A 27,656-nucleotide genomic window follows, 5' to 3' on the forward strand; every position below is an offset into this window, starting at 1 on the left:
ACATAAATAAAAAAACCCATTTTGTTTATTGAAGACAGACACAAAAGGTTGTTAATAAAGAAATAATGCAAATGATCATTTCAGTCAGTAAATACAGTATACAGGAGAACCCTGAAGATACAAACTTTCAATGCAATCTCTCACTTCAAGGTGGTCATAAAACCACAAATACATTAGACTTCGTTCCAGAATGCTTCCTTATTTCCACCTTGATCTCCAACTCCTCCCTGATGCTAAATAGAAAACAGATTCAGACAGGGCTTGTATTATAATAAATAAAGTATGGAGAAACTGCCCTGCAGTTGCAATAAGATCGCTGAATTTATACTAAATTTTAGGTAGGATGTAGAAACAGTTTATTTGGTTGAAAAGGTAAAATGATCACTCAGTCTGATTTGTAGCATCCTAAGATAATGTACGCTTAAAAACCAAAGCCAACATCGTTATCTTTCGCCATACTTTTTTACCACGTCCTCGCTCTGCATTATTAGCCTCTACCAACCCAAACTAATCAGATCTATTTAGCGACGCAAACTGTCACAATCTAACTTTCACAACTTTCAACAACACATAAATCCTTTTCGATGAATTTCCAGAAAGGATCACACTTACTCATGACACCAACACTGCACATACAGGCTTAAATCAAGTAACTACATGCTTGTCTTTCCTATGTTTCTGCGTTTTGTATAAAAAGTGTTATCTCTGATGAAACGCGGTAGCTGATTTGAAATCAGATAAATATTTTTTTGCTGTCCAGCAACAAAGCACAGAGCTTCAAGTCAGATGCTCTAAGATTTTACGCCTCTCTGCTGTCTCAGTCTTTGGGGTGAAAGAAGGACATGGGTTTTTTTATGGAACAAGTTGCTGTATCGCTTGTTTACTGGAGGCCCTCTGTTCATCATCAGAGTCTCGGTGGAGGTCGAGATGGCGGGGGTCCTCTAAGCCCAGGGGGTGCGCGAGCTGGGGGTGGACCTGGAGGGGCTTGGACCACAGGAGGGGGCATGTGGGAGGGTGGTGTGGTGCGGGGTCCTCTTGACGGAGGCTTCGTACGGGGGACAGAATTAGAGACCAGAGGTCGCTGTTCGGCAGGTGGAGGGGGAGGAGAAGGAGAAGGAGAAGGAGGAGAGTGATGGGTGCGAGGAGGAGCCCGATTGTTTGCGCTGGACTCTCCGTGTTTGACCCTTTGGAAATTAATACAGCGACCCTACAAGACACAAACAAACAGACGAAGGTTGAAACACGACGGCATCATCGTTTCAATGCAGAAGACAGATTAAAATGCATCTTTGTGCAAAATCAATGAGCTTCTAAGATCCACCAGCCGAAATGGTTTGTGTGAGTCTTTGCCCAGCTCTGCTGACAGAGGCGTGTGTGTTTGAGGCCCCTGGAGGGCACATAAAGCTGCCTCTGTCTTCTGTCCACACCTGCACCACAATATGTGATGCTAGCAAAGACAGGCACTGACAAAGTTATTACACACACACACACGTCTACAGCTTTCCCCATTTCCCCTCCTCTTCTTTAGGAGCCTCTGCTGTGACTTGACCTCTCTTGATGCAGAACAGAAAGTAGTTTATGTCTCTTATGTGCATGACTTGTTGGAGTGTAAAGGGAGGATTTCAGCAGCTGCACAATAGTTAACAGAGGCCCCTCAGCATTTAACATAATTTACAAGTCTGGGAGAATGGAACGCTTCTCTCATTGTTCTCATTGACGGTTTTCCCTCTCTGTTCTCTGCATAGCATCCTTTTGCACACACACACACACACACACATGCACGCAAACTTGCGTGTCTTGCTCAGTCAGCTTGTGAAGGATGGAGAGTAGGTCCTTGTGTCATAGACCCTTGGTGGTCTGATTATAACACCTTATTAAACAGAGAGGCCCTAAAGTCACACAAGGGCCATAAGAGGACCCCAGCAGCAGTAGCTTTGTGACTGAGGGGGCCATTGTGTGTGTGTGTGTGTGAGGGGTGTGTAATTGATTGGGGGTGAAGCCCTGTTAGGGGGCTGACTGCTTTGGTCTTGTTGCAGAGGCTGCGGTGAAAGGGCCAGTTTGTGAGCAGCAGAGCAGCAGCACAACACCAGAGACAGCATATGGGCACAATGAGAACACAAGCTCATGAATATGAGTGTGTTTGTGTGTGTGTGTGACTGTAAGCATGCCTCAGCCGGAACATATGGCCTGAATGAGACCGCGGCCTCATGAATAACAGAAGCATAGGGAGAGAAAGGTTAGGCTTCAAGAGAGCACCAAGACACACAACACTGGTGGTGAGAAGAGGAGCCCCCCCCCCCTCCCTTTTAAGTAGATATGTACATAGATGAGTTGTGGGAGCGATCAACAGTGTCTCCTCCCTTGTGATGGTCAATGTCCTTGTGTGCCCCTTTGGCTGTACTGCTCATCATTGCTTTACTTCCCCTCTTGGCAATTGTTTATTTCAAACCCTCAGCTCCTTTTTAGGAGAAAAACAAAACCCTAAAACACCTCCAGCATCCCTTTTCACACCACAGCTCTGTCTAGCCTCACGTTCTCCTTTTAAAGCCCCAAGACTTTGCCCTTCCCTCACAAACACATAAAGCAGATACTTTACGGGGAAATGATGCACATGCACACACACCCTTATATTAAAGAAAACAGGAGAAAGACGAGAGAGTGGAGACGCACATCTGACCTGACAGCTCTGCCAGTCTCCTCGCATGACATTACCGCAATCTGCTCACATGACGAAAATGCTGCATACTCACAAGCGTTAACACACTTCATAGACTGAAACATGAATTACTTAATGTCAGGATATCAGATCAGATGCCTAATTTATAAAAGTTTTGACTTTTACTTGAACTTGACCTTAAGTTCGTTTTAGAGGGTGTGATTATATTCAGTGCAAAAGAAAAAAAAATAGCATTTGTAACTTGTGCACCTGTGATCTATAAATCTCAAATCTCAATGCCTTGTAATTTCCCCTCATATAATGCCAGCACTAATGAGGGTTTAGTCAGGAAAAGCTATGAATCAAAACAGAAAATGAAACTTTTTGAAGTATGAGATCGCAGTGGTGGTAGATGAGATTGAAACCAGAAGACAGATATTATTTAGTGGACTAAATAAACAAAGTCAAACACACAACTTGGGAGTGTGAACGAACTGCCGCTTCAGTGAACGAGAAAGACAGAACTGTGGCTGATATTAAAAAGAAATGGTCTTTGGAATATGAAAAGATCAAGTGATGCAAGTCTGCTAATTCCTCACACCGTACAGTCAAAATGTCCATCATGCAGTAACATGCAGTTCACCCCTACGTGACCAGAAAGAAAATCACTGAAGTCTAGACGCTGCTTAGAGATAAGATCATTTCCATGTAAGATGTTGTAAATAACTATTTAGATGAGGTTAACTGCTTAAATCCTACTTAAGATCAAAGCTGATCCTAAATAAGGCTGCTGAAATAAGGAAACTCTACACAAAAAATCTGATCACTTATACCAGTCTTTCATACCATACCAGTTTACTGGTCATTGTGGAAATAAACACACTTAAGATCAGCCTCACAACAACTTATAATCCAGTTGGTGGGTTTATTTTCCACCTGAAGACAAATATGTTATAATAAAGGCATTTTCAACTTAGCGAAGCGGCTAAATGATCCCTCCACATGCCACCAGTCAACAGGTACCTTTTGGGATACTGGTATTCCCGGTTGGCATTCCCTGCTCTGATTAATGAAGACGTTGCTGTGAACTGTTTTCACTGGAACTACTTTCCTTGGAGCAAATAGTACCATTGAAGAGTACCAGTGAGACAGTTGATTATTTTGGATATTCTTTTTTTCCCAGGGCAAACCCAGCCAGCTAACATAAACTTTGTGATAAGTGGAGGAGATATGTCACAGCCTTTGTCAGACTAAAACCCTCTGCATCGTAGGACACAATTTACTAATTTACAAAGTAATGCTTCAGGTGACGTGATGAAGGGGGAAGAGAGAAGAGGGCAAAGAAGAGGAGGTGCTGTCTGTGTGTCCGCCCCCTGATCTGGATTGGTCTGTGCTGCGCGATGAGGCCATCAGCGCAGGGGACAAAAGAAGGGAATCTCTTCTGTCACAATATGGCTCGTGGCCTTTCAACTCCCCATCTGTTTGTGTGACGCTCACTCAGGAGGGCTGACACACACATTACAGTGACACAAACATGCACGCACACACACACACAGCAGGAGGAGATCAAACGGGAGCAGAGTGTGGCAGAAACTGGCAGCCTGCTGATGGCCGTTTGCAGAGGCAGCGAGGTCGGAGTAATATGGGGAGGAAGCAGGACGAGCTCCTCCTCAGCTGCCGTGCTAGTTATCGCTGTGCTTCCTGTCAGCGTCGATGGGCTTTTTGTAATCCGTTTGTAATGCTCTGTTGTTTGTCATCCACCTGCAGTTTTTTGTTTTTGCAGAGATGATCAATATTACGACTGTGAAGAATTCACATTTAGAATTTAGATCTGTGCCTGGCTTTTGTCAACATGACAAATCAATACCGTCTTTCATGTCTGATATGACAACTATGTCCATTGCAACAAAAGTGGATTTCTTTCCCCTCATTTCTTTCCATGTGAGACATAGTGTTTCATTTTGTGCGGTTAATGGCTCGTGAAGGGAGTTGTGGGGGTCATTGTTGAGCAGCTCTGCGAACCACAGCCCCACAGAAAGTGGCTGACAAAGGCTCAAGAAACTTCTGTCCTAATGACAGAGATGAATTGTTCAGCTCAGAAAAAAAAGTCCAAGATGGAAAGAAGGGATGAAACCATTGATGATGACCACTTTTAGACTCTAGATACAGCACACACAGAGAGACAGTATGAGAGTCACACTCATACTGATACAGGAATCAAAAAAGAAAGATGAATCATGCCATTCAGAAAATAAATCAATAAATTTCACAGCGACATGGCCTTAGCTACGAGAGGCGACAATGACACCATTTACCACGGAGCAGATGTTTCACCATGACAACCGGTTTGATGATGAAAACATGTCTGTGGGGTGATGGGATGCCATACACAGGGTCAAGGTTAGATAACAGGGGCTGCTCTGCTCTCTCTCGCTTTGTCACACACACACACACTCTGCTGTTGATGTCATGATTTAGTACTTTTTTTACAGAGCAGCAGTGGTGGCCATTAATATGGCACATTAAAATTTTCAACACAATTTTACCATAAAACGAGAACATAAAACCCTGTCTAACACTGTGGCTGGTTTTACTTTAATTATCACTTGAAAGTAGAGAGCGAGTGTGCAACATGCTATTTGGAAAAGTGACAGAAACCCGGTTATTTTCTGGGTGTTACTTGGAATTCTCAGAGAAGAGTATGGTGCTTCTTGTGCAAGAACAATGGCAGCTTTGACGGAGAGAGTGTCGCTGTATGTGTAGAAAATCAGCTGCATATGTCGCTTGACGACACACGTTGTCTTTATGCAACGTGACAGACACAAAAACAGAGTGCAGATGCCCACTTGTCCACATGCATAGACAGTAAATACACTGAAACCTTCTGTACCATCTATGTTGCTCGTAAACAGCTTTTAAGTGGTTGCAGAGCAATCCCAAAAATTACACATAATTAACAAATTATAGCTTTGCATTAGCCATTATGCTCGTTTGCGGTATGCTGGGTTTTCTCATTATGTTTTAGATGGAGAAAGAAATGAAATGTGACTGCAGTGGAGTCAGGCTCACCTGGTCTCCAGGATGTGGTCTCATCAGAGATACCTGGTCATAACCTCTCCTGAACAGAGCCCACAGAGCATCTAGCTTCCCCTAAGAAACAAAACCAAGAAACAAAACTTTGATGTCAAATAATAATGTTTCAAATAAAAATAAATGAACACAACCTTAAATATACATTGAACTTCTAACTGCATTTCACTATAAGACTAACCTTGATGGGTGTGTACCATCTCCTCTGCTGCGGGGGCCGGCGGGGTGGTTTTCGAGGCTTAGGCTCATATGGTTCAAATTCCTGCTCTGGCATCTTTACAACTGCATTTTTGGGTTTGTCCAGCTTGGCACCTTCCTCAGTTGACCCTTTCTCCCCCCATCGCACCTGTTAAAAACCTTATTAAAACCTAGATTCTTTTGAACGTTTAAAATGTGTGTGTGTATGAATGTATGTATGTGTGTGCATACCTCCATGCGCTTGATGCCACCCACTCCTCTTCCTCCATAGTAGGATGCATCCACTGTGGGCCATCTCTTCTTGGGCATCCCATCATCATCATCTGACTCCTTGGAGAGAGACTCAGTTACATGGCACAGCTAATGATTCTCCCATACATAGTACTATTAACACTAGTACCAATACTAGTATCAATAACAACGTTAGTGTAATAATACTGCATAAATGTTTTCTTGTATGAAATTCTGATTAGGATGAATATTGCAACAAGAGAAAACACAAGTCTTACTGGTTCAGGAGGAGGAGGAGGTGGAGGTTCTTTGATCACCTGAAGATTTAAAAGTATAATATCATGAGAGAGATAAAAATATAATGAAAAAATGACCACAGTACTGAAGTCTGGAGTTGAAACTCACCACGGTGCAGCAGAGAGGCCAAAACCACCACATCAGCAGCAGAGCCAGCAGGAGGAACACCACGAGCAACGATATGAGCACGATGGTGCCGTCGAACTGTGCACGAACACAGAACAGCGGGATTAAGATTAAACTGAACAAAAGGAAAGAGGCGGGGAAAGAAGGTGGAAATGAAAAGCGAAAGTACTCACAGCCTCCTCTGATGGACAGACACAACAGAGGAGACCTCAGAGAAGAAGGAAAGAAGAAGACTAAAGAACCAAGAGGAAAATAAGAGGGCTGAAAAAATAAGGCAGAATACCACAGGGAAAAGTCGTCATTGACTTGTTGTGATAGTGCAGACTACATATACACAACATGTACTCACGCATTCAGTAGTAGTGATGTGAACAGAGCTGGTGATGTAGGAGAGGCCCTCATTCATGCTCACCTGCAGGTAGATCACCCTAAAAAACACCAACTCGTGACTGATCTCATCATCTGACACAGAAATGCTCACAAATCACATGCATGAGCGCCTTTTGCTTGTGTATGCACATTCATGGTCTTGGACCTGGTTTCGGGCTACTGTTTAGAAGCTTGCCTGCGGTGTCGACTACATTCCTTCATCCACTTTGTCCGTACTTGCTGCTTTATAAGCACACAAACATGCTGACATAAACACAAAGCCAAAGCCTTTAAAGAGGTCAGGGAGTTCTCCACCCACAGAAGGAATCTCTTCTGTTTGGATCAGGCCCAGACCTCTAATGCAGAAACCACAGACAGCTCAATGACTTCTTATTCTCCAGTTTTCGGTGCTGATATCTGCAGCTGTAATTGTACAAAGACAGGCCAGGCAGTTACAAGAGAAAACGTATAGTTTCTGGTTGGGAAGATGATAGGATAGCGATGTTGACAGAAGAAAAAGACTGTACAGAACTGGGGTAGCACAAAGGACAGGGGAATATTTAGCTGACAGGTTATTCATAAAGTTCAGAAATGACGATGGTGGAAACGCAGATAGCTGGATTGTCGTTACAGGCTTGCAAGAAAATGGAGAAAGGCTTCTTGTGCTACTCTTAGGGTTTGGGGGGGCGACAAAGACAAGGGGGGCATTGAGCTCTGGGTTTAGATTTGAGGAGGGGGTTAGAGGGGGGAGGAGGTCACTGCAGGGTTGGGGAGAGGGGAGGAAACAGAGAGTGGGGGGATGGTAGGAGGAGGGTCTTTCCTGTTCTACATCCCTTCAGGACCGTCCCTCCCCTCTGAGACCCCCTCGTCACTTCCTGAATCACTGGCTCTTGTTTGTTGCCTCCTTGCCCCCTCCTGTATCCTATGTAGCTCGTCTCATAACTCATGCTGACACCGACATCGGAGTAGGAAATTGGCAGTGCAGGTGCCACTCATCTTTTCTTCTATTTCCCCCCTCCCTTTACTGCTCCCCCCTTCCCTGTCATATGGTCAGCCCTCCTTTCAGGCCGGCAGGGGACACGAAGCTATCAGCCCCTCTCTGACAGAGAGATCTCAGCCCCTATCAATCATCAATCTGCTCACTATATATGTCTTTGCCCTGTGTGTGTGTGTGTGTGTGTGTGTGTGTGTGTGTGTATGTACGAGGGGGAGCTGCATCCGGAAGGTTCCCAGTCAACATAGATTTGTGTGATGGCAGCTTCAATGACTTCATTACATGTGATAAGACTGGGGTTTAACAAGAGGTGAGCGAGGGTCTCGGGATTTGGGCGAAGAGGTGATGCTGGGAGCTGGAGTCCCTAAGACCTCAAGACTTTCCGACTTTCCGACCCTAAAACAAGAAGCAATTCACCTATAATGTGATCTGACATGTAAGGATGATTTTTAGGACTGCAGCTGAAGATTGCTTTCATCATTGATTAAGTTTGGGCTATAAAATAGCAGAAAGTAGTGAAAAATGTGCTGCATTAAGCGGTGATCCTTGTAGTATATAATCTGTCCACCTCCTGATTTGTGAGTGGGTTCAGCTTTCTGTTTAGCTACGTGGGTTATTTTATGTTAGTGTATAAAACAAAATTTATTTCACCCACTGACTTTTTTTCTATCAGTATGATTTAAGACATATTTTCCCTGGTCACGACATGACCTAGACAGATGCTGCGATAATGGACTCCAATAGCTGAGCTTCACGCTTCATTCTTGACCTTGGTGTTTCAAGTTGAGCAACTCTGTCCACTGAGGAAGGCCATGAGGCGGGATTAAAAGCTCCAGCACATATCCAGTGTTGCTAGGATGGTGCTATTGTCTTGGTTCATCTGCGTGTTTAGGCTCTTCTGATAACATTTTTTTGTTTTTGTACTCTTCTTTCTCGTTAAAACAAAAAAAAAAAATATTTGTAAAAAAGAAAAATTGTCAAAAATGTCACAATTTAAAATCTAATTCCTTGTTTTATCTGTTCCAATATATTAAATTTAAAGTTACATGAGGCAGACATTCTCCACGTTTGTCAAGTTAGTCAAACTATAGCATTTTTGCTTGATAAAAATCTGATGATGTTGGGCGATGAGAAAGATGACTTGGTTCACTTTTTTTGGCACACAACTGTTCACAAAAGAAATCATTTTCTGTCACAAACACCTGCCCAGCCTGCATAGTGGCACTTTCGCTTCCCTACATATTTCCACGTCTGTTTGCACGTTATTGCAGCGCAGCCCAGACCTCATCAGGCAGCTGTTGGCCTCCTCTCTGGGCCCTTCAGCCATTCACAGCTGACTTCCTCTTTAGTAGCACTCAGGGTGTTAGGCAGCGCTGACTCTGCTCTAATGGAATTCTGTTACATGAAAGGACGCCTCCTTCGGGCTCCATTGCAATGTCTAATGATGCTTCTTGTTTTGCCCTGCTCTCAGGAGAAGCAGTGCAACCTGGCTGGCAGGATTGGACATTTGCTGGATTATGAATCAAAGGAATGGTTGCTGTTTCAATTATTACAATTCTGCCCAAGACTTCCATGAGTTACAACTAAAATTCCACAAGCATGTCCACTATAGCACAGTGAGTGAAACATACTGTGAGTGAGACTCTTAAACCTTCCTGCTGCCACAGTGTGAAAACAAAATGCATTATTTTATTCCCCTCATCTCTGAGCAGCACTTCCCCATCAAAGCGATACTTTTCACTGGCAGACAAGACAAGCTCAAATCACACTAGAAATCTGAGTGACAGCAACAAGACAGATGATGACTGGAAGGTGTCTAAGGCTGCAGGCTGGAGTGTATAATTATGCACAGGACTGCAGGCGGCGGGGACGGGAAGGCTGCTGGGCCTCAGTCCTCTCCCGAGCTCATCCCACGGCATCGCTCTGTCTGCCCCACAAGAAACTTCTGCTCTGAATCACCGCGAGCAAAGCTGGAAGCCCTCGGAGGAAACTTTACACTGCCCTGCCGACTCAACTCACACTTTCACTCTCTAAAAGTGTCAGACAGAGATTGGGATACATCACACACACCCAAATACACAACACACACATACATGGATGCGGAGGTCCTCTCCAGCAGGCTCTCATTAAGTCGTGTTCCTGGGCTCTACTCCTGTTGTCCCCTTGTGATTGGTGTCTGGCTTCGTTAGCTGTGACAAACACTGATTGATCACAGACACTCAGTGACTTTGGCCCTAATTTGTTCAAGGACAGCAGTCTTCTGTGTCCACACCAAACTTGCAGCTGGCAAATGTCTGGGCTCAGAGTGTTACAGCTGAACATGGAGAGTTTTGGCAACTGGAGCAATGGCTGAACTGAATGAAACGCGCCGCCTACCTCCCAACCTCCTCTACGACTGGAGCAGGACAAAGCAGGAAGGTATCTTCTATTCCAGCTGGTCTCTCATCTGCACAGGGGAAAAACAAAATCATACTTCATGTTGTAGACATTTTAACATCTGCAGCATAAGCCCACTTCCCACATTCTTCTTACATCCACAAGCCAAACCAGAATCCCATGATGCATTAAACTGTAAGCATTAATGTATTACAGATATTTGCTGTAATATGAAGCACACAAAAGAAACTGATCCAACAGAGTTCAGTGTTCAAACAATCATTTTTAGTCTAAATGTAATTTGCAGAACAATATATTGTCAAGAGACGAAATCCAAGCATGAAGACTTATGTTAAAATCCCAGACTTACATATTCACTGACACAACTTTTTGTCTTGTTCCTTCAACATGAACTATTCTTTGTATCCTGTCAACCTGTGCAAAAACCTTGTGGTCTTATGTGTATGTCTGAGAGTGTGTGTCATGTAAACTTAACCTAAACTTGCAGAACTCACCCACAGAGTGTGTATCATTCAGTTTGAAGCTGCAGAGGACTTGGTCAATGTTTCTGGCATGGAGGAACCCATTGCCTTTCACCACCACCTGGAAACTCTCTGAGACCAAAACAAAAAGAGTGCAGGCACCATCAGAAATGAAAACAAAAAAATAAATAATGGTAACGATAACAATTATAATGGTAATGGTAATATTTTGTTCTGTGTGTGAAAATACGAGCGATGAAAGAGATCAAAATTGGTCTCCTATTTTAGTTTGAAGCGGAAAAAAATTTCTGGCGTGCCATTACGGTGTGTGCCGATGGCCATTCCCTTTCTCTGATGTGCTCAAGTTAAGCAGTAGAAATGTGTGCATGCCTCATTACTGCTTGTTTATATCTGTGTGCTTGTGTGTGCATGTGTATGTGTGTAAAGGCCATAATAAGCTTCGGTGGTGCTAACGCTAAAAGTGCTGCTATTCACAAATATGTGCTGTGCAGTAGCCAGAAGGTGTGTGTGTGAGTGTGTGTGTGTGTGTGTGTCTTTGACCTTTAGCTTCCCTCAGGCGCTGTTAAAGCGCACTGACAGAAGCTTGCCAGCATATGCTGGAGTGTCTATGTGGCTGCTACCCAGCATATGTTAGCGAGCGGGGAAAAAAAACACTTGCTTAAAAACATGTCTGCAGGGCTGACAACGGCACAGCACTGTCAAAGTAGGTCTGACCTTACCTATGGCACCATTAGCACGTGTATGTGAAGGATGGGTATGTGGAGATATATACACACTGGTGTACATAATGAATGTGTGAACTGTCTTTGTGTTTTTCCCGAGGAACGGGTAAGCATCCGCATGTCGTCAGTCGTCGTGTATGCACGAATGAGTGCAGACATTTACTTGAGCACGCATATACACATACGTGTGTGTGTAGACTCCGGCTGGGCAGAGCTTTCCTCTAGCATTATCCTGGCTGACAGAAGTGAGCATTTGCAACACCTTTAACATTTAAAGCTCCAGCGTGAAGATCACTGGATAAAAACATCACAGGCTGTGCATGTACATGAGACAGTATTTCCTTAAAGGTCAGACACGCTGCTGTGAAAAGCCAGAAATATAAACAAACAGGCAGCGCAGAGTGGAGAAAAAAATATCACTTCACATATGTCAAGAGGAAAAGTTGTGATGTACAAGCCGGATGTAAACTGAAACTGAGCTTTCACAGAACAGTAACATCTGTTGCATGTGTTGCACATGTGACAGAAGACATTATATAATCCATATTATGAAAAGGATCACACCTTAATTTGTACAAACAGTGCAGCTATCTCGCCTCAGAAAAATAAAACCTTTTCTGAGTCATATTTCTAATATCCTGCAACTATATGCACATAGCTGCTGAGCTCATACAACTGGCTCTGTGTGTGTGTGTGTGTGTGTGTGTGTGTGTGTGTGTGTGTGTGTGTGTGTGTGTGTGTGTGTGCACACTCATCTACAGATGTTCAATGACTTGCAACTTGTCAGTATCGCTCATGTCATTTCCTCAGCTAGACTCAGATTCTACATATGTATACACATCCACACATATGCCACCCGGTTGACAACACACTTCGTTACAGACAGCCTAATGTTAACCACATCTTACGTCTTGTCCCTCCTTCTGCCCTAAATTTACTGTAAAACACAACCACAACAATAAGAACAATACATTACAACCATACAATATCATATCAAATTAATTGGATTGCATTTTCACATTTACTGATGGTTCAGGCTATGAGGTTCGTAGTGGTTCCTAACCTCAGCAATGTGCAGCTTAATTAGAGGTCTTACTCCTAATTATTCCCAATGCCAACCCCCTTTCACACAATGTTACCATCAAACAGCACAAGCTGCAACTGTGACACAGTGCATGTGCACACAAAAACACAAGCAAACATCTATTTTTTTATAACGTCTATTTTTGAGACCGATTACTGTCTTACTCTTTTAATGAAATAGAAATCTGCTTACTGGCTTTGCAATGAGTAATGAAGGAGTATATCGTATTGTAACCACATGTACCAGTTTAACAACTACCAGAGAGAGAGATCATAATCATTCATATTTCAAATCCTGAGTCATCCTGAGTATTCTGAAATGTTTGCTAAAAATAAAACATTAATAAATATAGTGTATCACTGTATATTGTTGGTTTCTGCAAACAATTTATGAATCTTAACATCTTCTACACACATACTGCGGCTTGATGGGCTAAAAGGTCAGTGCTGTCAGACACATGGTGGGCAGGGACTGGTGGTGCCCTGCTGATATGAACAACACACATGCTGCTGCCCTCTCCTCTCTGCTTTCTGCCTGCGTCTATGGCCACATGTCCATTTCCATTTTCACCTGAACGCCTGACAAGGACTGTATGAATGTGTGTCTGCCTGTGACGATAACACATACATGTATGTTCACGTGTCTTGTGTGCGGGGAGAAAAAGGGGTGCAACTTGTCCGAACAGTGGCTCTTCAATCACGTTAGTGCGACGGGACATTGAAGGGCAGGGAGGGGCAAAGGAGGACGGGACATCGGAGAGGAAAGGGTCAGCGTTAATGAAAGCAGCAATCTCTGCTGTCATGTTAGATCTCAGGCCCAACTTTCAGTGTGTGTGTGTGTGTGTGTGTGTGTCTGTGCATGTGTGCGTTTGTGTGTGAGGGAAATCAGTGCTGTCATGTCAGATAGTGTGGCCCAACGTGCTCTGTCCAGTCTGATGGCCTGTTTGCAGGCAGCTCGGTCTGGTCACTTCACATCAATGTGAGGGACATGTGTGTACATGTGCTTGAAGATATGTATATGCGTGTGTGTGTGTGTGTGTGTGCTGACTAAAGAACATCTGTGTGTGTTGGTGTAAAGCCTATATGGTATGTGACTGCATGCAGGCAAGGAGAAAAACAGAGAAAGAGACTGTCACAATACCTATGTAATATGTCAGTTTTTACTCGTTTATGTAAATGCATTAGGATGGATATGAGTAGATGGTTAAACTCTAAACTATCTAAAAGTTAACTCTTGCTAAATTGTGACAAGTGCTTGATGATAACATTATATCACATTACACTGCAAGATAAGCATTGAATAAAGGACAAAAGTGACAGTTTTACCTCCACAAGTCAGTTTAAAGCCATTCATAAACATGAGATGAATGCACTGGATGTCTAAATTAAGAGTAGCATCTTATTCATACAATCACATCAAAAAAGGCAGAAGCATGTGTTAAGCACACTAGAATTTTGGCCTTCATTAATTAGGCCAAAATCAGTTCTTGGTTAAAGTAGGTCCTTGGTTTCTTAGTTCACTGACCATTAGGCTGCTCATCAATCGAATAATAAATGAGGCTGTTCAAGGATATTTGAGCACATGTGTCAGCTGACACACTCAGACTCTGGCAACAGACCAGAAACTTTAATGAGACAACTGTGATTTTTTTAAATTATTATTCCTTCCCCATTTTGTCCTTTCAGAGGAACCATTTTTATTCCTCTCTTGCTCTCTTCTCCTCTCCTCTCTCCACATCCTCTCCCCTGCTTCATATCCTGTAATGGATGCTAATCTCCATTGGTCGTTCTGATAGCACGGCTGCAAATGCACTCTCTTAAGTGAGTCCTAATAAGGTCATGTCAAAGCTCATCCATCCTGCTGGCTACACATAAAAGCTCTCTCTCTCTCTCTCTCATCATCTCCCTTAGGTCTTATCCTGTTTCTTACATCCTGAAATTGTCCAGAAGCAGATGAGCCAGACACGGTGGAAGAAGTGAGAAGGAAGACAGGGTTTAAACAGCCATTTTAACATATAAGATGTAGCAAACTAGGCCAGAGAAGCAGCCATGCTTAAAGATTCACGGCTAATTCCTCTGACCAACTCCCCCCCCCCTTTTGCACACACGCTGTGCTGAAGCGGCTATGCTAATTTCCCCCGGCCGTGAATGACAATACGCTCTCTGTCACTCCACGGTCATAAGCGTCCATGCGATTACTCAACCCCATGTTCCACTCCAGAGGCTTTAGATGACTGTCATCTGACACAATCGCACACCGTGACTGTCCAGTGTCTTAACAAGGAGGGGGACCCTTTCTCCTCACACCTCTTACCTCCTGCGCACACACTGGACGGCTCCGCGGCTAGAATCTCAATGCACGACTTCTTGATGATCTGAGAGATCACAAAAAAGGCAAAAGACAAAAACACGGTCAGAAGAAACAAAATGACATAATACAGTTTTCTGTGTCACTCTGTCTGGGTTTATGAGTGTTTGTGTGAGTATAAATGTGGTGTCTATGTGTCATACCGAGTCAATGATTCCCCGGAGAGCTTGGAAACCTCCCCATACAGGAAACACATGTTCCACAGTGTCTGCAATAGTTGCAAGCTAGAAAAATATACAGACACAGTAAGACAACAAATGAACTGGATTTTTTTGGCTTTGCAGTATCTTCAAAATCCATGGGTGGATCCTACCTGGGTCTGGTTGAATTCTTTGACCCCTACACAGTAGACAATTGCTCCCATAGACCTGGCCCTCTGTGCCTGTCAAAAAACAACAAATTAACCAAAACGCTCTTAGAATCTGGTAAGCATATAGAGATGAATATGTGTCCCAAAAAACACAGATTACCTCAGTCCACACACAACATGATGAACATTAACTCTGTAGTATAATTATAACATTGCCACAAAGGTGTGCCATTTTTGTTTTTCATTTTTTTAAAATACCAAGTGGCAGCATTTGTCAGCTTTGAGAAGAATCTCAATGAGCACTTCAGCATCCATAACACAGAAAATAAAGAGCATAAATCTATCAAACAGAAATAATAAACATCTACAGCAACAAGAACATGTTTTCTGGTGACTTCTACACAAAATCCTTTTTCATCAAGTGTTCGTTTACCTCTCGCCGAGCTGTGTCAAACTGCCACTCGTTAAGTTCTCCGTCGGTCAGAGCGATGATGACGCTGGCTGTCCCTGCAGAACACAGAACTTTCAGGTTTTCTGAAACAACGCAGCAAACGTAGACTAATGTATAATGACCACACCAGATGAAACTTACCGTACTTCTCGTGATATATCTGCATATTAGCCTGCAATTACAAAGAAGTTAGTTAAGATTCTGAATGAGTTTCAGACATTACAATAATGTGCAGTGGGTTTAAATACGTTGATTTTGTTACAAGGCCAGTGAGGAAATCTGACTCAGTGTGTATTTGGAAAGATACCATTTCAAGTACGCACCACAGCTGAAAATTAGGTGCTCTTTTTCTAGGATATCAACATGAATTCCCACAAGAGAGCCACTCCTCATACTGGTCTAATTGGGCCTGGTCTCAGCTGCCAGGCTCAATTAATCTTCAGCGAATATTTCCCAGAATAAAATCTTATAGTGAAGAACTGAGCATGAGTAATGTAGCCGAACTTTATAAATGTGTCAGGCCCTCAGCCTAATTCTTACCATCTCCAGGCCTAAGTTCATGAATGTGTCTCCTCCAGGGACAACTTTTTTCAGAGCTCTTAAGCCTTCATTTATGGCATCCCTGTAGGGTAAACAGATAGAAAGCCTGATAAAACACACTGTAACAAAGCCACGCTTAGTGAAAGATATTCCCAATTCTGAGGAGTGAGAAGGAAGAGAGAAATAGTTTGAGTTGGCAAAAAATTGTGCGGCTCAAGCAGTATCCAGTGTTAGCTCTCATTATTATTGGTAGGTTCCATCAAGATTGATGAAATTACTATGCAGTTACATTTTGAGTTGCTAGAAAATCTGCTCAGAAAATCTCAGTTTCCAGGGGTTTGGAGAACCAAAGATAAACACAACTAGATGGGACATGTCTTCTATTTTAGTGTTGTACCACAGGGAGGGAAAGATCCAGACAGTAACATTTCAGGTGTTGTTCTTACCTGTTTTCAGTCAGTTTCATGACGATCTTTCCTTGGGTAGAGAAGACAATGAAGGACATTCGCAACATGGGGCTGCACACATAAAAGTGTTTTGCATTAACACAGACAAACAGACAACACATGCACATTCTTGGATGACTAATTCTGCTGTTACCTGATAAACTTCTCTGCCAACTGCTCCACAAAGGAGTAAATCTCTATCCAGTGATGCTTCACACTTCCAGATCTGAAAAACAACAAAAACACATCCTTATAAGGACAAAATGCGATGTTTCAAGAGATTACTAATTATCAGCAAAAGCCAGTACAATTTTATTGAACTAAATGGTTACTGAGGAAAACTGCCAGTTCTTCTGGGAAGTTTGGCCTTATTCAAACAGAAATAAATAAATAAAGGATTTTGTCTGCTCAGTTAAAAGTAAACCTATGGCAGTCATTACCTCGAGCAGAGATTTTGCTCCAGGGATAGTAACGCTAGTCTGCCAAAATATCTAAACAAACAAACAGATGGACTGCCATGAAATTTTATGCAGACCAGTGTGGTCCCCTGAGGATAAAGCCACTGACCAAAGAGTCCCCTGACTTTTTGAGTGAAATGTCTTGACAGCTATTGGATAGACTGCCATGAAATTTTGCATAGATATTCATGGTCGCCCTAAATTTCAAGATCTCTATGGTTTGCATCTAGTGCCACCAGCAACTCAAATTTTGGATTTTGCTAAATTTATGACCAGTACCTCCAAAACTAATGACAATCCATCAACTGCTACCTTTGTTTAGTGCTTGGCAAGTGTTAGCATGATAACCTGTTGTCTCCAATATCACCGGGTTTCATCACCAGGTCAAAATTCTGTAGTACTTACAAAATAAAAGAGATTTATATCAGCCTCAACTGTAGCCTATTTTGCACTGACCATCATAACATGCTAAGACAGTGAACATCAACATGACAGCAATACTGTTGTAAAAATGCTAGCATCTTGATGAAACTATGCAGCGGCTATCATACTCTTGTTCATGCTAAAGTAGGCAAAACCATGACTAAAACTTTATCTATATGTTAATAAAATTATTTAACCCTGCTCTGACTTGAGAAAACAAAAGCAAAATCTTAAAAAGTAGTAAAGCTGCCCAATACACTAGCAATTTATGAAAATACAAATCTATGTCTTAATAATATGAGCCATCGCTTTTCAAAGGGTGTGATTTAAAGGTACATCTTGTAGGCCAGGACACATTTAAATAAGTACATAGTGGATTTAATGGCCATGAGATATGTTTCAGGAATAACTGTAACAGTTTATCTCGCCCACATTCGAGGACATTCCTCCGGCCACTCAGTCACATTCCATTACTTTGGACAGTAACCTGTCAGCGGTGAGAGCTGCTGGTTAGCCTGCTGCTGTGTCCATGACAGTCTCCTTAATGAAGCCCAGTCCCAGGGGGCTGCTAATGGGGGCTAATTGCTGCTGGGCCAGAGGGCTGAGGTTAGACAGGGACAGATGTAGCAGTCTGCCTCTAGCAGGAACCATGTACCAGGCAGCTGGCCTGTGTGTCCGTGTTTGTGTGATGCAAGTTTATATGAGCGTGCATGTGTGTGTGTGTGTGTGTGTGACTGTGAGGGGGAACAGATGGTCCCAGTGAGCACAGCAAGTCTAACAACAGGTTGGGGTGCTGTGTAGTGAAAAGGCTGTGACATGAACAACTGTGGGACGCAGAAGTAACACTCAGCAGGGGGTAAATGTGAGTGTGACGGTCTATTGAAAGAGGCAACATCAAACAGCTTTTCCACCAAACTCAGTGAGGCTGTGTAAGTGTGTGTGTGTGTGTGTGTGTGTGTAACAGGGTCACAAACAGAATGAAAGTCTGAGCTGGCTAGACTCCTGACGACTCCTTTGTACCTCTCATTTAACCAGTCGATTCCTGTGCCTCTTATCGTCTTCCTTGGAAGCAGGGGCAAAACTCATGAGGAGTCTCCTCATGGAATATGCTTCCCACTTAAACTAATCTTAATATCTTACTCTTGAGATTCACAGTTTCCTGATGCATGCACACAACACTCCAGTGTGCAAGGCACAAAGTGTTTTGAAACTAAACTGCTCAAGTTAAAATTATTTGCTAGTTCTACCAGTGAAGAAGCAAACGGCTCCAACAACACAACACCAAACAAACAAACAAAATGGAAGTGTCTAATTACTTGTGCATGTTTCATTATTATACTGACATTTTTTGGAATTAAATATCATTCAGCTGAGAAATGACTGAAAAGTTGATCGCTAATAAAAATCATCCCTGTAGACAATGTGTGAGCTATTTAATTGCTTTCATACATTAGGGCAATTTTCATTCTCAGCAAATGTACTGTACAATCAGTTCACATACTGTAAACACACCGTATCTTTTCTGCACAGATCTAAATTACAGCAATCACCCAACCAATACAGCAACTCATCATCTTGCATAATACATATCAGGGTAGGATCTTTTGTCTACAAGTACTTGCATCAGAGGAACTAAACCTCTGTTCAGAACCCAGCTAAAAAACACAACACCTATTATTCCATTTGCAGACAACCAGATAGAAAGGAAAAATGTAGCCTGGTATTTGGTGTGGGTCAGACGTGGAGTGTAGGAATGTGGCGAGCCGATAAAGCTTTAGTTTTTCTAATGTTCGTTGTGCACACACTCATTCTTCATTCAACATGCCTCATAACCTTCTACACTGTGAGGCCAAAGCCAAACATGTGAGCAAGACAAAAAAAGTGAAAAGCATCTCTAATACATGATTTTAGCTATCACTAAAGCATCAGATTAGGTCACTGTGTGGCATTTAAGATGTAGAAAAAAAAAGCCAACAAGTTGGTGCCATCTCAGGAAAAAGAGCACAGGCTTCCTGAAGGCTTGCTGAAGCATGCAAGTCCAGACAGTCAAACAAACAGAAGGGTACCAGAGGCTTGGCCATGCGTGACGTGTCATGCTCCCCAGGCTCCTCCTAAACTTCTTGAAGCAAAGGGTAAAGACTGAAGAGCGGCTGACAGATGTTGGTGTGGACAACTGAAAGATCATGAAATATGTCGGGGGCCCAAGTAAAATGTCACTCAGCGCATCCACCTCACAGCTCATAGGTGGTGCAGGCAACTCAGAAAACTGAGGAAATGCAGCGAGCTTTTTAAAAGAAACACCGTCTCACTCAGATACTGCAGTATTTCACAGCTTCATCGCAAAATCGCTGCACTCGGTTACTCATTCAGAAACATCATATATTCTTCTGACATTACAACCTGTTTCCGCAATGTTCAGCCATACCTTGTGTTCTTTGTTGTCATTCAATCTCTTTCTCTCTCTCTCGTCTCACTTAGCATGTTTTCACATGTCTGATTGCTCTGTGACCGCATGCTTTCACACCGCAACTCCAGCCAAGATATGGCAAAAATGACAATTATAATGTGTGTGCTGCTATGAGCAGCAGCAGCACAGTGTGAGACTGTGCAGGAGATCAGACATAGATAATGACTGCATAGAGAGCCTTCCACAGCCCACAAAGGTGGCAAAAACATCCCCATTGAGCTCGTTGCCTGAAAAATCCTGCTATTATGAACTTTACGTATGTTTGCTGAGGCGGACAGACGTGGATTCTTCTTGCTTTGTAAATGGTGCCACCCATATGCCCATTGAGTTTCTGGTGATAAGTGTTAAAAAAATGGCATTAGCATATTCAGAGAATCATCTGGGTTCTTATTAATTTTACAGTTAAGGTCATGGGCATCTTTGTGGCCTGAAGCTCCAAGAGGCATACTGCAAAGTCTCTCAAATCAGTCTGGAGACCTTTGTCATCCCTGCTCTATCATGCCTCATTTCCTGTCTACTGACTCCTATATCAAATGAAGACAAACATGCTCAAGAAAAACTTAGAGAGGAGAGAAAATAAAGCATTAAGATGTATCCATAGCACTTTATATAGAGCATAGTTTATGACATAATAATAAATACATTTGAGTCTTTTTCTGGAGGGCGAGTTGGCATGACGCAGACTGAGAAACTGAGTAAACGGAGATGTATACAAGGGATTTTTCACAACTTTACAACCCAAATGACGTGCTTCTAAAACAGCTTATCACTGACAGATAAAAGCATGAATAAAAGTATTAACCAGCGATAACAAGACAAGTTAAAAAGTCACAAAACAAGTCTTGTTCCATGAAAACATCAACCTTATCAGAGTGAGTGTTGAAAGATAAATAACTCCCTGCAGCAAAACAACAAAGGTCCCTGCTTTGAGTCACTACTTGGCTGCTTCAGGATACACGCAGTGGATGGAGAGAATAGTAGTTTAAAAGATCCTGAGGCCACATAGCACCGCTGTGGGGCCGCTGCTGCAGCTGTGTCCGCAGGCGTCATCAGCCTGAAACTCAATCCATCCTGCTCGCCCTGCCCACATCCAGTGGTAGCTCGTTCTGTTTGCCTCTCCACTTTAAACCGGACGAAAAGAAAAGAAAAGAAAAGCATGCCCCACACAAGTCCAAACTATTCCCCCTCCTTTACATACAAAACTATCTACATGTGCCAAAAAGACACTTGAACGAAAACAATGAGGGTTAAAATGTTTTTTTGGACGTGTTCCCCGTGTAGTCATTCCATGAAACAAGAAACCTGAGTTAGGTCTGGTTTTATGAAACAAAAAGCACACTGATGAATGCGTCCTAATTTCCAGGCTCTAACTTGTGTGCTGGCTGTACGTCTCTTACAACGACAGCCACAACGTTACAACAACAGAAACGCTGAGACTGAATCTGACTGATGCGCTCCGCGTTTCCAAACAACTATGCGGTTGCATGGCGATGTGCAGCGAGGAGAAAGTAACAAAGCCATAAATAATATCGGACACTCACTTGTCCAGGACAAAATAGAGGTCGAATGCGCCCTGACAGGACCTCTCTTTCTCCTCCTCTTGCTCTCCCTGCAGCTCTCCTTTCACCGAAACATCGAGGAAGAGAATTCCCAGCAAAGCCAAGGCGAGGAACATGCGAGTCTGCGTCCTCGCCATCTTTCCCGGTTACTGTTGACTACTTCAACACTGTGACAACTCAATATCTTCACATTTTCTCTCTGTCGTCTGTTTTCTGAATCGACTGCGCATGCATAACGCTTTGTTTCTCGGTGTCCTGTTGGGTTGAGTGCATTCAGCCTACGGGAGACTGGTTTAGTTTAAAGCCGGGCTTTCCAAGTCTTCTCTTTCAGCTGAGAAGGAAAAAAAAATGCAGTGAAACGGGGCAGGATGAAGGAGAGGAGCGACACCCGAGGAGAGATACAAAACTCCACTTTAACACAGAGAAAAACTGGAGAGAGCAGCTATGGGGTGGGTTTATCCAAAATAACCGCCCAGGCCTTATCTGAGGAGATGGGAAAAAACGAACTCAAAACAAGCTTAACTTGTCTTTTGGTTGTTTATGTGCTATGATTGTGATTATTAACACGTGGTTAATTAAAATTAGGCAAAGTTCATATCGTTTGATGCGACGTTTCCGCTCATCGTGTTTGTTAAGCAGCCTGGTTCCATTGAGCTCAGTGATTTAATGACATTAAGTTAATCATCATTTCGTAGGCTGTACTTACTAAACGCTAAACAATAATATGGTCATTTTTGTCCCTCAAAATGTAAGTTTTTTAAAATCTACTTCCCCTTCAATGGCTCTGCCATTCCTTAAATAAATAAATAAATACTTAAACAAGCGCAGCTCCATTATAGGCCTGAATGCAAATCGACCCGTGAAAGGATGTGATGCTGAAAGGTTTCTGAAACTGACATCGGGCTTTTCAACACTATGTAATGTAATAATCTACTAAAACTGGAGGAAATGTTATCTAACTTATGATAAAAATATTTTTCAGCCTGTAGTGTAATTGCACTTTAAGGAGTCCCCAGTGAAGGCTTTTATGTTCCCTCTTTCTCATTACAAAAGTTGGCTCAAAAACCACCAGGACGTTTACCCAAACCAAAGCTTTGATGCAGAATAATCCATTAAATGCTCATTAGACAGAAACATTAGGCTGATGAATAATGCATTTGCCCGGTGGCAAACCCAGACCACCCTGCATCATATCACAGAGGCCAATTTTACAATTTCCCTTTGCCCACATTAGCCAGGACAATTTCCACCACTCGTGTAACTCTCGTGTAGCTGGACTCATTGTTTCCAGAAACGTGACCACGAACTGTCTCTGAATCCCACATAGCGTGTATGGATGCAATAGTCTCAAATGTATGTTGCACAAAGTTCATCCAGTGGACTGACTCTCATTTAAAACCATGTCAGAAAGTAGTCGGAATAGCTTCATTGATTATGCTGATTTTTATCTGACTAATTGCAGGAAGCAGATCCTGAGGTCTTGTTCCGCAGGTTGTGCTCTTTGCATGTTTGTTAAGGAAATTTGGGCGTACTTCCTCAAATTGTGCAATTTATAAGCAGTGAATAGCCCATCTGGGTCATTACATGCAAAACGATTGTTTCAAAAGTGAAAACGTGAACTCTTATTCATGTGGTGCACATTTTGTCCACATCAATCAGCTGCGTGCATGTTGTATTCATGAGCAATCATCATAAAGACGCCATCATGTCCAGTATTGGACATAATATCACTGCCTCTTTTTCATCTTATCCGACTCCAAATCAGACGAGGGCGAATTAGCCGAGGAACTAAATTCTAGGCGTGTGTGCGCGCGTGCGTAAGCGCGCACGTGTTTACATCAATGCGCCACGCTTCAGTGCGCTGTCTGAAGGGGATAAGAGCGAGAAGGAGAGGAAAGGGACGACAGTACGGAGAAAGATTCAGTCGCATAAGTAACTCGACACCAAGAAACGAGAAAGCATCGCCACTGAGATCCACTGCACCTGCTGCAGCTTGCTGCCACACGGCACCAGAGCCTCATCAGTGTCCGGCGGGTGAGTCCACAGGCAACACTGTTGTCTTCGTCGGAATACGCAATTTTTCCTTTCAGATGTTGTTATTTTCACTGGCATTTTCAGCTGTGGCACCACATCTGTCATCACTGTCATTTGTCAACATTTTTAAAGATAAAACCCTAAAGATCTGATCATAGCTATTGGCAAGAGAGGGCAGGGAATCAATAATCTCCGTATGTTAATGTTGCTGGTAAATTAGAAAAATAAATTACTGAACTTACCCTGCGCACAGAGGAGGCAGTTGGGCTCCACGGCAGATGGGGAGACAAAAGGGGAAACCGACTGAAAAACTGAGACAAAGGACGTTAGAAATCACTTTGCCTGGACACCGGCTGCGCCTGCTTCACTGATGAGCCGTGCAATTTTAGCAGAAACCCCCTCCAGAAACTCATATTGTATAGATTATTATTTTTAATATTGGATGCAAAGCGATTCAACGTGAGTTTAGAACATCTGAACCCAAAACAGCTAACGGCGTGTCAGACCTGGTTTTTATTTCATACAGCCAAACTGTTCGCGCTCTGTTTTTGTTTGACTTAAAAAATATCGATTAATTTTTGTTGTCTAAATCCATTTAAGAATTTACTTTTATTTTCATATAAGAAAAGCTCCAACGCATTTAAAACTTTAATCCCTGTATCTTATTGCAGAGCGATGGATCACACTTTCCTGCCTCGGTCCATCTGGACCGGTGACAGCAAATTCCTCCAGCATCCAGCGGATCTCTACACCAGTGTGGTCGTTACGCGCGGCATCCCTGCAGGCACCTGCTTCGGGCCATGTGTGCTCCAGAACACTTTCTACGACACTATCGCCTTCATAGCGCAGAAATCCTGCGACAAGAGAGCTAAATCCTATGTGTTTAGGGTGAGTTGTACAGTGCTGTCAGCCATCATGAAGCATGGAAACGAACTTCAGAGAGATGGTCTCTTATGTCAAGTCTAAACAGCTTTTTCTTTATTTAGTTAGTGGATGTGAGCCAGGAAACCCGCCATTTCATGAGCATTTTCCGGACCATAGATTAATTTGTTCATTCTTTTTTTTCACTTCGGCTGGATTTACAAATTCGACGTGCCTTTTTCTTTATTTTATGTGACTATATATATATTTTTCTGATACGGCCGTCTTGAGTCCAATCAAAAAATGTTAACACTGGATTAAATGGTTTTAAAGTTTAACAGTGAAACCTGCAACATCTAACTAATCAAACATGCCATAATTTGGGCGCTCGAGTAAAATGGCAGTGTTTCCTGTCAACAGGTGGACCCCGAGGCCATGCGAAACTCTGCGCTCGTGCTGTCCTGGCTGCGGCTCGTGCAGGCTGCGCGCAATGAAGAGGAGCAGAACACGGAGGCCTTTCTGAAAGCGGGTCAGCTGTATGTGCGGACCATCCGGGACATCCGACAGGAGGAAGAACTGCTCGTGTGGTACGACCAGGAGCTGTCTCACCTACTGGGCTTCACGGACACGACCAGAGGATCAAGTGAAGGTGAGGCAAAGATCTGGAATCTGAGTGCGAAAACACGGACTAGTCCCTCCACAGCTTCATTAGCGTCTTCTATTAAAAATAAACACCAAACCGAGTACTTTACTGCAGAATGTCATTGTTTTAATTTGACTTCACTCCGAAATACATGTTATAGCCTATGGATTTATCTAATCATAGTCACACCGTATGTCTTTTGTCTCTTTCAGAGTTCAGATGTGGAAGATGTAACCAGGTCTTCAAGAACGAGTATCCCTTCCTGGCTCATTGCCGATTCTTGTGTACTCAAGTAAAGAGTGACACCTGGAGCCGCGAGGTTTACGAGCACAAGCACGTGGAAATTAAGAGACAACACCGAGTGACAGATTTCCACAACATCGCCAGAGATTTGGAACACAAAAAATCTGTCAGCAACGAGGACGCGGATGTTTCCCCCAAGAGAAGGAAATACGAGGAAACTCTTTATTCCAAAGGGCGAAAAACGGTGCTGTTGGAAAAAACTAATATTTCAAATGATGACAATATTGCACAGCTGAGTAAGGGCTACGACCAGGCAGCAGGGGATGCATCTCCCTCTGCGGGGAAACTGAAAACTGAAAAGATAAAACCGCATCATTTGGAATGTAAGACTGACGCCTTTGCTGAAGCGAGGGAACCCAAAGGGACTTTTAGGCACGGTGGAGACACTGACGCCCGGTCGGAGACAGGTGAGAGCTCTGGTGTGCACTCAAGCAGCAGCAGCGCATTTTCTCTGGTCCTGTCCAACAGTCAGGGCGAGCAGAAAAGCGCTTTCTGCAAACCGAGCAAAAGAACTTCTCCCATTGACCCCCAGGTGCACCTCAGCAGCGCTCCGACAACCCCCTCTAGTCGCCTGGAGGAAATGAGCGACACCTTCAGCTCCAGGAGTCTTACAGGATACAACAATCTGATGGCATCCAACATTTTGAGCGGTGACTTACAGACTGTACCATCCCCAGTTGCATTAAACAATGCTTTCCACTACGCACCGGAGCACTGGTCCAGGAACATTGGCGTTCAGTTGCAGACGGCATCTTCTCTCACGATCCTTCCGCCGACTTTCACCTCATTCGGTGTGTCGGTGCAGAACTGGTGCGCCAAGTGCAACCTGTCCTTCCGGATGACCTCCGACCTCGTTTTCCACATGCGCTCTCATCACAAGAAGGAGTTCGCAGCGGAATCCCAGGTGAGAAGGAGGAGGGAGGAGAAACTCACTTGCCCGATCTGCCACGAATATTTCCGAGAGCGACACCACCTGTCCAGGCACATGACTTCTCATAACTGAGACCAGAAGGGACAACTGAAAACTGTATTTATTTTCTAAACGATGCTCGTATTTAACTGGTTTAGATTCATGATTCACAAAGACTTTGGTGTAAAACAGTGAATGTAGGTAGCTGTAAAGAAAATAGCAAAACAGGCACACGTGGCCATTACAGTCCTGTCCACTAGATGGCGATAGAGGTACGTGTAAGCTGATGTCACTGCAGTTTGTTGTCTGTCCTTTAGCCCAGTGTGTTAGGTTGATGATTGTTTTGTGCCTTAAGGAACTCAGGAGGGAAGAAAGACCTCGAGGATGTGGAGGACAGCTCATGATTGTCATACATGTTTCGACTGAATCCTCTTTATTTATCAGCTTTTTCTTTGCTCTGATTTGTACACGAGATGTGGTTGGAGTGTGTTTGCACATTCGTTTTGAAATCTAAAATTATGAGAATGAAACAGACGTGTAGAGTATTTTCTTCCATCATCGTGTTGGCTCAAATCATTGAGGCTGTCAGTTTTTGGGTGCTCCAACAGGCGGCGAATGAGAGCAACTTTCCTCTTTTTTAATACAAATTATTTAGCATCATCAGGCTGTCATCTGTGTCTGCTTTGTGATTGTACTGTCCTGAATAATACCAAGATAATGTTATTTAAAGAAAGAAATAATTCCTCAGAATCGATGGGAGGAAATCAACATCTTTTTTTTCTCAGGCTGCTCTGATGCACTATATGAGACAAACATTTCAATGCATCAGCAGAATATATGTTTGTTTCATCATTGTATTTAAAAACATGAGCTTAAACAATAAGAGTCTGATTTCCAGGCTGCCACTCAACAAAGGAAATCAAGTCCTACTCTAAAAGGTTTCATGGTTATCGTTCATCTACAGTCCTGGATGGAGTCCACTCAAGCCCACTGCTCTGAATTTGTAATTTATTTATTTTTTTATGTTTCTCCATCAATACCATGTCCCAGGTTAGCCTGCCGACAGACGGAAATGAATAGTCGTCTCTGTTGCAGGTAAATGAGGCGGGAAGAAGGCATGAAGTTCATGGGAAAGTCAAGCCTGGACCCTGTTCAGTCGGTCTGTAATGCAAGCAGGGATGTAAACCTGCTCACACTGCTGTTATCTACTTTTATTTGAGCAACATTTGAGTTTTTTT

The 27,656-nt window shown here is 43.1% G+C and overlaps 2 protein-coding genes across 7 annotated transcripts; one reads left to right on the forward strand and one right to left on the reverse strand.

The window, feature by feature from the left end:
• Nucleotides 1-3: 3 nt before the first annotated feature.
• Nucleotides 4-26,351, reverse strand: antxr1d (ANTXR cell adhesion molecule 1d). 4 transcript variants are annotated; one of them, XM_046401403.1, is made up of 19 exons: nt 26,216-26,351; nt 23,944-24,012; nt 16,915-16,986; nt 16,761-16,832; nt 16,315-16,396; nt 15,916-15,946; nt 15,757-15,830; nt 15,327-15,395; nt 15,157-15,237; nt 14,960-15,020; nt 10,853-10,951; nt 10,338-10,407; nt 6,948-7,026; nt 6,581-6,676; nt 6,454-6,492; nt 6,176-6,274; nt 5,928-6,092; nt 5,726-5,806; nt 4-1,207 (listed from the first exon to the last, which is right to left on the reverse strand). In XM_046401403.1, the coding sequence occupies exons 4-19, from the start codon at nt 16,826-16,828 to the stop codon at nt 905-907; spliced, it is 1,497 nt and encodes a 498-aa protein (XP_046257359.1). In that variant the 5' UTR covers nt 16,829-16,832; nt 16,915-16,986; nt 23,944-24,012; nt 26,216-26,351; the 3' UTR covers nt 4-904. The 4 variants fall into 4 exon arrangements, with proteins under 4 accessions (XP_046257359.1, XP_046257357.1, XP_046257358.1 ...); XM_046401401.1 differs by lacking the exon at nt 23,944-24,012 and having other exon boundaries at nt 16,915-16,987; nt 26,216-26,348; XM_046401402.1 differs by lacking the exon at nt 23,944-24,012 and having other exon boundaries at nt 26,168-26,304.
• prdm8 (PR domain containing 8) lies at nt 23,474-27,089 on the forward strand. 3 transcript variants are annotated; one of them, XM_046401404.1, is made up of 5 exons: nt 23,474-23,701; nt 24,373-24,589; nt 24,983-25,211; nt 25,418-26,412; nt 26,774-27,089. In XM_046401404.1, exons 2-5 carry the CDS (start codon nt 24,377-24,379, stop codon nt 26,930-26,932), a joined length of 1,596 nt encoding a protein of 531 aa, XP_046257360.1. In that variant the 5' UTR covers nt 23,474-23,701; nt 24,373-24,376; the 3' UTR covers nt 26,933-27,089. The 3 variants fall into 3 exon arrangements, 2 of the variants coding, with proteins under 2 accessions (XP_046257360.1, XP_046257361.1); XR_006844484.1 differs by having other exon boundaries at nt 23,479-23,701; nt 25,418-26,690; nt 26,774-26,903; XM_046401405.1 differs by having other exon boundaries at nt 23,479-23,701; nt 25,418-26,937.
• Nucleotides 27,090-27,656: the final 567 nt, after the last annotated feature.

Source organism: Scatophagus argus, chromosome 10, assembly GCF_020382885.2.
Source record: "Scatophagus argus isolate fScaArg1 chromosome 10, fScaArg1.pri, whole genome shotgun sequence".
In the NCBI taxonomy this organism is placed as follows: domain Eukaryota; kingdom Metazoa; phylum Chordata; class Actinopteri; family Scatophagidae; genus Scatophagus; species Scatophagus argus.

Coding starts and splice junctions, on each gene's coding strand:
- antxr1d (XM_046401400.1), bottom strand. CDS start 21,804: ATGGCGAGGACGCAGACTCGCATGTTCCTCGCCTTGGCTTTGCTGGGA. Junction 10,408..10,852: donor GAATGATACACACTCTGTGG/GTGAGTTCTGCA, acceptor TCCCCTGTGCAG/ATGAGAGACCAGCTGGAATA. Junction 6,493..6,580: donor GGCCTCTCTGCTGCACCGTG/GTGAGTTTCAAC, acceptor TTAAATCTTCAG/GTGATCAAAGAACCTCCACC.
- prdm8 (XM_046401404.1), top strand. CDS start 24,377: ATGGATCACACTTTCCTGCCTCGGTCCATCTGGACCGGTGACAGCAAA. Junction 24,590..24,982: donor CTAAATCCTATGTGTTTAGG/GTGAGTTGTACA, acceptor TCCTGTCAACAG/GTGGACCCCGAGGCCATGCG. Junction 25,212..25,417: donor GACCAGAGGATCAAGTGAAG/GTGAGGCAAAGA, acceptor TGTCTCTTTCAG/AGTTCAGATGTGGAAGATGT.